The sequence below is a fragment of the Dipodomys ordii genome, unplaced genomic scaffold, assembly GCF_000151885.1.
Source record: "Dipodomys ordii isolate 6190 unplaced genomic scaffold, Dord_2.0 Scaffold1, whole genome shotgun sequence".
NCBI lineage: Eukaryota > Metazoa > Chordata > Mammalia > Rodentia > Heteromyidae > Dipodomys > Dipodomys ordii.
Window position 1 is genome coordinate 15,210,170 of NW_012267217.1, and position 11,661 is coordinate 15,221,830.

General features: G+C 38.3%; 1 protein-coding gene across 1 annotated transcript in view; it reads left to right on the forward strand.

Annotated features, from left to right (window-relative positions):
* Positions 1-604: 604 nt before the first annotated feature.
* Diaph3 (diaphanous-related formin 3) overlaps positions 605-11,661 on the forward strand; it is a 450,644-nt gene continuing 439,587 nt past the window's right edge. Inside the window, exon 1 of the mRNA XM_013010947.1 lies at positions 605-775. Within this exon, the coding sequence (XP_012866401.1) occupies positions 605-775 (171 nt within the window). The remainder of the gene's footprint in view (positions 776-11,661) is intronic.

An 11,661-nucleotide genomic window follows, 5' to 3' on the forward strand; every position in this document is an offset into this window, starting at 1 on the left:
GGCACGAACCACGGGCTCCCAGATCCATATTCAAGTTTGCATTCAATTTTTTTTTTCTTTTTTCTTCTTTGCCAGTTCTGGAGCTTGAACTCAGAACCTGGGCACTGTCCCTGAGCTTTTGGGCAAAGCTAGCACTCATCACCTGAGCCATAGCATCACTTCCGGCTTTTTCTGTTTACGTGGTACTGAGGAATTGAACCCAGGGCCTCATGCATGCTAGGCAAGCATTCTACCAAGCCACTGCCCTTGAGATTTAAGAAAAATGTTTCTCTGAAGTCCAAACGCATCCAGGCAGTTGACTTTCATTTTAGTTCTCCCAACCTGACTTCTCTCTGCGACTTTAAGACGAGAAGCTAGGACGGCCAGAAGGGTGGAATAGTAGAGAATAGGCAGGTAGGACAGCCAATTGTATTCGAATTCTTCCGGAAGGGGCGGTGCCCTGTCGGTGGCGGGAGATTTTGGATGTGTTGGCCCGGGACTCTGCCACGGCGGTTGTGGGCTAGGCAGGTCTGACCAGCTGGGCGGCGGTGCGGGAAAGCGAACCCTCCGGGACCCTCGGGCGCCCGGATCGCGTGAGCTGAGCTTTCTCTCCGCGCCACGAAGGATGGAGCGACGCCGGCCGCGGATGCAGCCCCCCGCCTCCGGCGCGCCCGCGGCGGCCCCGCATCCCTCCTCCGCCTCGCTGCGCGGCTGCCGGGACGGCCGGACTTCGCGCAGAAAGGGCCCCCAGCTCCCTGCGGGCCCCGAGGAGCCCGGGGAGAAGCGCCCCAAGTTCGTAAGTGTCGTCCGAACCGGGGGGCCGGGCTGGTCCGGGTCTCGGGTGGGACCCGGGATCTGGGAGGAGGGGATGTGGGTGTGTCCTTCCACCCAGCATTTGCCCACATTTTGTGCTGTTCAGCCTGAGTCTCCGGTCCCCACCGGGCCACCAGGCCAGGGTCCGGTTCTGTCTTCTGACAAAGGCAACTGAGTTTTGTGCCGACCCCCTGCGTGCGCACGTTTGCTTATTTGCTCACTTATGACTGGCTTTCTACCAAACGAGCCACGCCCCCAGTCCAGCTTTTTGCTGATTGTTTTTTGCGACCTCCTTTTCTGCCCCGTCTGGCTCTGAACTCAGTCTCCTGAGTATTTGGGATTATAGGCTGTAAGCAAGGCTTTCTGCTGCATATTTTAACCCAGTAAGGAAGTTTTAAGATAGATACGTTTTTTTTTTTCCCTTCCTTCCAGTTGTAACAGCTCATTTTGAAACTTGGCAGGCTGGTAGTCACTGCTAAAGAATGTTTTGTTTAGTTTGGAAAGAAGTGCAAGTATTTCAAACTTGAAACTTCGTTACTCAGGTTCAGTTTGCGTATTTCCATTAACACTCAACTGTATGTCTTGACTATACTACATCTTAGTTTTTTTAAAAATGATATCAGCTAGTTAAAGAAGAGAGTGATGGTTGTTTCATTTTGTGTGTAAGTAAATTATATATAAGTTGCAGTTTTGATATGAATCCTACAAAGTTGAAATTTTAGTACTGACCCTTCCATTATACTTAGTATGGAAAACCAGTTTTTATTTTTTATTTTTTAAGGCCATAGTATAGCGTTCGCTGCTGTTGTGGACAAGTGAACTTGAATAATGGAAGTTATGACTCACAATTAAGGAAATAATTGCTTGTGAACATTTACTTAAAATAATATTTAATAAAACGAGTGAGGTATGAAATATATCAAATATTGAAAATGAGGGATAGTATGGATTAATTATGCTAAATTAGGCATCAAAATGGAGACATTTTGTAGAATTGTCTATACTTGATCATTGTTATTTTGAGTGGTTTGAAGAATGAACATGAGAAAGTTAATTTAGCAATGAAAAATACTGTTCAATATGAGAAGAATTCAGTGGTTTGAGGACTTTTCTTCCTTTTATAAACTACTTTTGGGCATATCAATCTCATTTTTTAAATTAATTAATTAATTTTTAACTGTAATGGTTCAGAGTAGATGTATGATTTTCTGTTACTACTGACAAAGAGACTCAAAAAAGAAAAGACTTAAATGTTGGCCATAGCATGTCATTTGTTTCCTTCTTTCTTTTTTTCTTTTTCCTTTCTTTCTTCCTTCCTTCTTTCTCTTTCTGTACAGGTCACTTTAGTAACATGTACATTTTAATAATAATGATTCTTACATATTCCATGAACACAGAATTTCTCCATTTTTTAAATATCTTCTTTAATTTCTTTCTTCAATTTTCCCTGTTGGTCATTCACAGTCTTTTTTTATTGTAAAGGTGATGTACAAAGGGTTTACAGTTACATAAATAAGGTAATGAGTACATTTCTTTTCAAGCAGTTTTCTCCCATTTTCCCTCCTCCCTACTCTCCTCTTCCCCAAGTTTAAAATTCATTTCCAATGTAGTGTTTAGTGAGTGTTGCTATTGCATTGGTTCACCCTTTGTCCCCTTCCCTTCTTCAAGTCAGATAAACTTATATACAATACAAGACAAAGAGTTCCGAAATCAGAAACAGTGACTACAGGGAATAAACCAGAAGAGGAAAAAAAAAAGACAAAAAAAAAAAAAAACCACACACACAAAAACACCAAACCTGCAAACAGTACACTAAAAAAAAGGAAAAAAAAACCCATATACACACACACACGCCCATGCACACGCACACACACACACACACTTACTCATACACACACAAAACCTCTTGTTTCTGTATCATGGAGATCATTTATTAGCATCATTTTATATGGTTATATCTATATAGCTATTGAGCCATTGTGATCCTCTGCTAGGACTATCCTAGACATATACTAATTATTACAAATGAGGAAAACCATGGAGCCTATAGTTCTTTGGGTCTGGCTTACTTCATTTAATATAATTTTTTCCAAGTCTTTCCATTTCCTTATGAATGGGGCCATGTCATTCTGTCTGATAGAAGCATAGAATTCCATTGTATATATATGCACCACATTTTCGTGACCATTCATCTACTGAAAAGCATCTGGGTTGGTTCTATATCTTAGCTATGGGGAATAATGCTGCGATAAACATAGTTGTGCTGGTAGATTTAGTGTGGCCTTGTTTGTGATCATTTGGGCAAATGCCCAGTAATAGGATTGCTGGATCATAGTGGAGATCTATGTTTAGTATTTGTTTTCTTGATAATGGCCATTCTAACTGGGGTGAGGTGGAATCTCAATGTAGTTTTGATTTGCATTTCTTTTATGGCCAGAGATGTTCCTCTCCAGAGAAGTCTCTTTTTAATTCTTTAGCCCACTTATTAATGGGTTGGTTGTTCCTTTGAGGATTTCTTTGTGGGGAGTTTAATTTTTTGCACTCTAAGTATATTTTAGGTATATAGCCTTATGTCTTTTGGAAATCTTCTCTTATTCTGTGGGCTTTCTATTTGTCTTGCTAGCTATGTCCTTTGCCATGCAGAGGCTTGGCAGTTTAATGAAATCCAGCCTTTCTTTGATTTGTTGTGTTTCTGGATCTTTACTTATGAAACTTTGACCTGTGCCAAGGAGCCCTAGCGTTTCCCCTATCCCTTCCTGTGATATTTTCAGGGGATCTGATCTTACATTGAGGTCTTTGATCCATTTGGAATTGATTCTGGTGCAGAGTGATTTGTAAGGATCTAGCTTCAGTTTTCTGCATGTGTATAGCCAATTCTGCCAGCGCCATTTGTTGAAGAGACTTTTCTTTCACCCCAATTTTTGGCTCCCTTATCAAAGATTAAGTGGCCATAGGTCATTTCTGCGTCTTCTATTCTATTCTATTCCATTGGCCCTCAGGCCTGTTCATATGCCAGTACCAATATGTTTTTATAATTGTGGCTTTATAATAGAGTTTGAAGTTTTTTGAAGTTTGGTATTGATCCCTCCAGCACTGTTTTTCCTGCTAAGAATTGTTTTTGCTATTTAGGGTCTTCTGTTATTCCATATGAAATTCTGGATTGCTTCTTCTATTTCATTAAAGAATGATGTTGGAATATTGATGGATATTGCATTGAATTTGTAGATAGCTTTTGAGCATAACGATGTAATGATGCCTCTAAGACAATAATGTAAGCTCTATAAGGAATACGCATATCTAAAGTGCTGTGCTTGTAGGTGGGGTTTGTTTTGAATCATGACTATAGTTAATTTAGAAGTAGTTTAGACTTAAGTGATATCTGAAATTAATGTAGATTACATCTATAATGTTGCTTACTTTGTAATTTTCTTTAGGTCTGTCTTCCAATTTATCCATTCTGTCATCAGCCATGTCTTACTAATATGTTATATATCTATATGTATAAGTTTTGGGTACTTGAGTTTAGTAATTTTACTTTGTTAATTTCCAGTTGCATTATTTAAGATCTGCTGGATATTTTGACAGTATTTTGTTTCTTGTTAATTTACCTGCTTAGACTTTTCCTATTTAACTGCTTTTGACAGTTCCGGTGTATTCAAACTTTGTACTGTTCTCATTAGCTTGACTTCATGGTGGCTTGCCCTCTGCTTGCTTGTTGATCTTTGTAAGCATTCTATGTGGGCAGGGGAGAGAAGAAGTTGCTGGTAATTCTGCTGTTTGACTCTGGGCAGGGTACTGTGTTTGCTGGGCAGTTCTCTACTATTTGAGTCACAGCTGCAGTCCTCCTTTTTCTTTTGTTTTGGTTATTTTTCAGGTAGGGTCAGGTTTTTGTCAGGGGCCGGATTCAGACTATGATCCTCCTATGTACGGCTTCCGTTGTAGCTGGAATCACAGGCATCTATCCCCATGTCTCATCTACTTGCCGCAGTGCAGGGTCTCCAGAACTTTTTTTTTTTTAATTTAATTTTATTGTAAAGATGCTGTACAGAGGAGTTACAGTTACATGAGTAAGATCATGAGTATGTTTCTTGTAGAACATTGTTACCCCCTCCTTTGTTTTTCTCTTACTACCCCCCTCCCAAGTTGCAAAGTTCATTTCCAACACAGTGTCTTGTGAGTAACATTGTTGCAATGGTCATCCTGTGTAAAAATCATGGAACACTTCACAAATTTGCTCAGCATCCTTGCACAAGGGCCATGCTAATCTTCTCTGTATCATTCCAATTTTAGTATATGTGCTGCCAAAGCAAGTACTGCAGAACTGTTTATATTTCTTGGGCTCCAAACTTTGATCCTCTCAAACTGTCTCTTGAGTAGGTGGAATTACAGGGTTGAGCCACTGCCCTGGGCCTTTGAGATGAGATTCTTGGGACAGGCTGGAATTTTAGGCTTGGTTTTACCAATCTGTTTCTGGCCTAAGGCCCGAAACCATTTCAATCTACAGGCTGCTTTGTTTTTTTTTTTTTTTTTTTTTTGTTGGTCATGGGGCTTGAACTCTGGGCCTGGGTACCACTTGGGCTACAGTGCCACTTCCGGTTTTCTAGTGGTTTATTGGAGATAGGAGTCTCACGGTCTTTCCTGCCCGGGCTGGCTTTGAGCCAGGATCCATGAATTTCAGCCTCCTGAGTAGCTAGGATTACAGGCTGCTTTCTAAATGGCTTTTTCCCATGTACCTATTTCTCACTGCTCCTGGTATTCTACCCCAGAAACTCTCATTTGAGGGAAAGATGGTAATCTTTGAGACAATCAGAGATCCTAGCAGTGCCTGAGGTAGTGATAGTTTTGTAGTTCATCTGCTATCAGATGTCTAGTCAGTTCTTGGCCCTTTCTGAATCCAGATGAAGTGATATTAGCATGACTTCTTCCATTCACTCAGTGTGATCTTAGAATTGTTTTTTTTTTTTTTAGATCTTAGAATGGCAGTGTGTCAAGGATGGGAATAATTAGTTCAGTATTCTGTATTCATTATTCTGCATACATCTCCAAAGCTGCCAGCTGGTACTAGGACTGTGATAAACTGGTCACTTTACTCCTGTATCAGCTTAAGAAAACAAGAACTCTCTTCCCTACTGAAATCCTGCTTTTATTTTGAGTCCTGATAAAACAGACAAATCTGTGTTTTCTATTGAAGGACGGTTTTGGACTTCAAGTCACTGGTGGATATGTAACAATGATTGTGGCATAGGACCTCTCGCAGAAATATAAGTAAATGTTGAAATTGACCAATTGACCCAGTGTAATCACATAGTAATTTGTCTGCACTATCAACTGATTTTGGACTGTTAGTGAAGTAACCAGATTGGTTTCAGTAGAAGGTAGATAGAATTCAGTAGACTCAATAAACTTGATACCAGTTCTAGGTTTTAGCTCTGAGTCCTTTTTTTTAAAAAAAAAACAAAAAAAACTTCAGGCCTAGGGTCTCATGTGGCTGTTTTTTTTTTCCTGACAGCTGGTGCTGTACTACTTGAGTCACACCTCCACTTCTGGCTTTTTGCTGGTTAATTGGGGGAAGAGCGTCTTACAGATTTCTCTTCCCTGTGCTGGCTTCAAATGGTGCTTTTCTTCTGGAACAGTTAGATTGATAGATTGGAGCCATCAGCTGGGGTTTAAGTCTATATTTCTCCATTTCTCATCCAAGACAATAAGTAATGATTTTATTTTTATTATTACTGGGTATGTGCTTGTGTGTGTGTGTGTAAGTGTGTGTGTGTGTTTGTGTGTTTGTGTGTTTGTGTTGGTAGGGGGCGTGAATGTGGGGCCTAGACACTGTCCCTTGGCTTTTTCACTCAAGACTAGTGCTCTATGACTTCAGCAACAACTCTACTTTCAGCTTTTTGCTTGTTAATTGGAGAGAAGGGTTTCACGGACTTCCCTGCCCAGACTGTTGTGGCATTATGGACCTCAGATCTCAGCCTCCTGAGTAGCTAGGATTAAAGTAATACTTTTAGTGAATGTAGAATTGGGGATATTCCTGGTTCTGAGATAAGAAGAGGTACAAAATTGTAGAACTTTAGTTTTTTTGCAGTGGGAGCTGAAACAGACTTGAAACCAGAGCAGTTTGGATGAGTTTTGTGCATCTTTGCCTAACTGCTTTGGGTATTTGGAGGTAGAGTCTTCCTGGAGCCCTGAGATGGGTAACATCTCTGCCCCAACACTTTGATTTTGGCCTAATGAAACTGATTTGGAACTTTTTGCCTCCAGAACTATGATAATGAAGTTTTGATGTTTAAGCCACCAATGTGTAATAGTATGTTACACTTGCTCTAGGAAATAAGCATGACCACATTGAAAAGTCTTAGGAGAATCATCAGATCCATTTAAATCTCTCCATTGGATACCTTGAATATTTTGGGAGGTTGGTAATTTGAAAGGATACAACATAGTCAGATTACAACCTAGAAATAAACAGTGACTGCAGTAACAATCCATATTTATTCAGTTTTGTCTGATACATCATTTCTGTAGTTACTAGAAAGCTGAGAAAAGATAGAGCTCAGTATTGAATTATCCCCTTCCCCTCTCAAAGTTATTTCTTTACTGAGTCCTCAGCTTAATTGGTACCTTATATTGTGCCAGAGTTAAACTGTCAAGAACTGAGGTAGTGTCCTCAGAGGAAGGCTTCAGGTATCTCAGGCACCTGAGTTTTATTCATATCAAAATTCAACCTAATATAACAGTATAATCTTCAGATGAAGAGTCACTTTTTAAAGAAATTACTCTAAGTTCCCCGGACATTCTTTCTTTTCTATCTTTCCCAATAAGATGTAACAGGGGGAGGGGACTTCCTTCCTTCGTTCCTTCGTTCCTTCGTTCCTTCCTTCCTTCCTTCTTTCCTCTCTCTCTTCTCTCTCTCTCTCTCTTTCTGTCTTTCTTCCCCCTCTCTCTTTTACTTATATTTATAGATAGAAAAACCAAGGCCCAGAGATTGGTTAATTTGGGCAAAATAATACAGCCAAAATGAATTTAGCCTAAGCTCTTAAATCAACCTAGATTTTTTTTGTTTAGTTTTAGTATATGATTGATCAAAAGAATAAATGTCTGTGGATTATAAGGGGGCACATTTTGCTGCTGAAATTAGATGGTATATGGTTTTTTTTTTAATACTTCTGGGCTGCTATGTATCTTTTCTCTCAGGGTAAGGAGGGATGGGGGCTGGGGAATGATTGTCTCAGATTTAGAGCAAGGCTTAATTGCTTTTTTTCAAAGACTCATGCCTTTAATTATGAAGCAAGCAAACTGACATACATTTATTACACTGTGAAACCTAGCATCTCATCTACTCTATCTTTTAGCAATTGCTCCTGAACAGATGTTACCTGAAACACCTTTGTGCAGTTGGTGGAATGCTAAAAATTTGTCATGCTTTTATTATTGTTGTCTTGAATTAACTCTACTTTATGGCATAACTTTATTGCTGTGTCCTAGAATCTTTATATATTTATTGCCTTATAAATTGGATTTAAAATTGGCTTTTTACATGGAATGTAAATTAGCATGTATATATTGTTTATGCTTGAAGAATAATATTAGAAAAAACTGCTATGTATTACACTAATGTAATTGTCTTTAACTCAGCACATAGTATTCTCTAAACCAGGAATCAAATGACTATAAGAGAATATGCTTACCTTCACAGTCTTGCTTGTTTATCCCAGAAACTAATTTGACTTTTAGATCCATAAAATATAGATTAAGCATAACCTTTTACTTCATGGGATATTAAGGATCAAAGCCTGGGCTTACTTTGAACAGGATCTACAAAGGTAACTCTTCCTTCAATAGCAGCAGGATGGCATTGAAAGACTTTACCACTGGGAGTAATTTTTCTCAAATAGCAAATAAAATAGTCATTATTAACTTAGAGGAGAAACTTAAGCATCGGAATAAATTTATGTTGCTGATATATTCAAGTTAATGGCTACTTGGTAGAGACTATTTGGAAATGCTAGTTATAGATGTTATTTTTCTGAGACCCATGTCACTTTTTGTTACAGTTGTTTGTAGAAGAGGCAAATGTATGTATGTTACAATGAATGTATGTTATAAATACTGAGCAATGATGTCTGCTAATCTTAGGGCTTGAATCCTAGATGTGTCACTTACTATCAGTATAAACTTGGGCAGATATTTAATCATTTTCTTTTGTCTCTCTTCATGTGTCAAATGGGGTTATTGTGCAGTGAAGAGTTAATATGTCACAGACATTGAATGGTCCCTAGCTCATTGTTGCTTCTGTCAGATTGTTTACCATTAATAGGATTAAGTTGACATTGCCATCATCTTTAGTAATAGTGGTAGTAAAATGTTCGCTGATAGTTCAGTGTGTTGGGAATATGGGTAACTTTTTTGAGCCAGGCTTCTCATGCTGCAAAGGAGGCAGAACTGTTCGCATCTCTTGTCTAGGAATGCTGGGTGACATTTTGATGGGTACAGGCAGATTTGATGGACAAGTGGTTAGAACAAGTTTCTGAGGATATGTTTTTGTTTCATAAAATTAGGATCATGTAACTATGAAATTTATATATATATATATATATATATATAAGCCTACAAAGAAAACAACTGCAATTTGGGCTGGGAATGTGGCTCAGTGTTGCAGTGCTTGTCTAGCATGCAGGAAACACTGGGTTTGACTCCTTACTACCACATAAACAGAAAAAGCTGGAAGTGGTGCTGTGGCTCAAGTGGAAGAGTGCTAGCCTTGAGCTGAAGAGCTCCGGGACAGCACCCAGGCCCAGAGTTCAAGTCCAATGACTGGGAAAAAAAAAAAAGAAAAAGAAACAACTGTAAATTTAGAAAAACAACGTGAAATTTCAGTGTGGACTTGAATGATAATAAAAATTATGTCACTAATATATGAATCGATGTAAAACTAAGTATAACTCTTTATGTTTATGGCTGTTTTACAACTATAAAGCTAAAACATTTGCATATCAAATCCAAAACAAAACCATAAAACCAATAAAGTTCAAATTAGCACCACTATTAATTTAATGTGATTGATGATGATGTTTTGCTGAAATTATGTCACCATTATTAGATTTAATAGTAGAAAAATATGTGTATGTTTATTTTCCTTTTGTCAGCTTAATTGCCAAAAGGAAATGGAGTCTAGAGGCTGAAGAAGGTAAGTGTAGGCTGATTCCAAAACAACTCTGAAAAAAAATTAAATTTAGATGTACAACTGTGAAGTTTGTGGTAGGGTTTTGCAGGTCACAGTTCTAGAAACTGTAGCACACATTAGAAAGAAGTGTACTTGAATCAGGAAGAGGGTTTCCCCCTTAGTTCTTTGTCTGGTGATGAGATGAAATGATCTGTCTGTTCTTATCAATAGTAAAGGACTTACTTCCAAGGTTACTTTGACTCTAATGATTTTCTTGGGCGAACAAGAAAATATATACATTTCATATATTTATCCTCTGGAGGTATAGGACAATAAGCTTAAAAAATGACAAGTCATAAATTTGATTGAAAAGCCCATTTTTTCTCCTGTAACCTCTCTGCTTTAATTCCTTGAAATCAAGTTTTGCAGGACATTTTTTTAAATTAGGATTTTGTTTTTTAAAAGATTCCAATTTATTTCCAGATGCCAAGTATGTCCAGCAATGGAATTAACCAGTTGTTTCTAATATCTCCTTCTTTGAGTATCATGGTACATTTGAAACCCTGGAAAGGAGAAGGACTAGAATTTAATGTAGAAAATCAGGGCTTTATGTGTGCTGAGAGGCTTGTATATACCCACTTAGTTGTGGTCCAAGTCTGACCTTGATGAGTTAAAGAATAGCTAAATATGCCAGGCTCACTGGGCCTGTAATCCTAGCTCCTAAGGAGGCTGAGATCTGAGGTTCGAGGTTCAAAGCCAGCCTGGGCAGGAAAGGCTACGAGAGTGTTATCTCCAATAAACCATTCAGAAAACTGGAAGTGGTGCTGTGGCTCACGTGGTAGCCTTGAACTGAAGAGCTGAGGGACAGCACCAAGGCCCAGAGTTCAAAGCCCCATGACTGACAAAACAAAACAAAACAAAGAAAGGAATAGCTAAATACTGGTTCCAAGTGATACTGCTTTCTCCAAGGAATTATAGTGTAGATTTTTTTGAAACCCTTATTATTAAGTTAATAGATTATGAGATTCGTAATCCTGTGGTTACTGGTCTAATGCTGCTGTGAACTATTTCCCCAGGATATGTGGAGTTTAGCTCTTAATTATTGCATTTTTTTTTAGTTGGCTGTTTATTTAGGTGTCTTAAAAAGGAAACTTTGTAGCACTCATTTTTGTAAATAAATGATTTATACATTGGTGACATTAATTATGGACTTTAGAGTTTACCTGTTTTTGTTTATTGAAACCTTGGATAGAATTCAATACATAATGACAATTGCAACTCATTTTTAATAAAAAATTTGTCAGCCTGAGAAATGAACATGAAAAATGGAATATATATAATCCATACTCAGAAATTCAACCTTGACAGTTTTATTTATTTATAAAAGGTGATGGCCTTCAATTAAAATGATGTTCCACCTTCACTCAGCCTCTATTCTGAGGGATTTTTCTCTTTGATGTCATCTTCAACCTGATTTTAATTACTTCTTACATTTGTTTGTAAGCTTTTGGAAGTCACTCTTCTGTGATGCTTGGTATAGAGTTATGCTTACAGTAGAAATCTGAACGCTTGGTTAATTGAAAGCATATGCCAAATTACTCTTAGTTCATTAATTCATTCATGATTAATTTAAGTGTAGATGTTATTGATATACCCAAATCCCCTTCCTTCCTTCCTTCCTTCCTTCCTTCCTTCCTTCCTTCCTT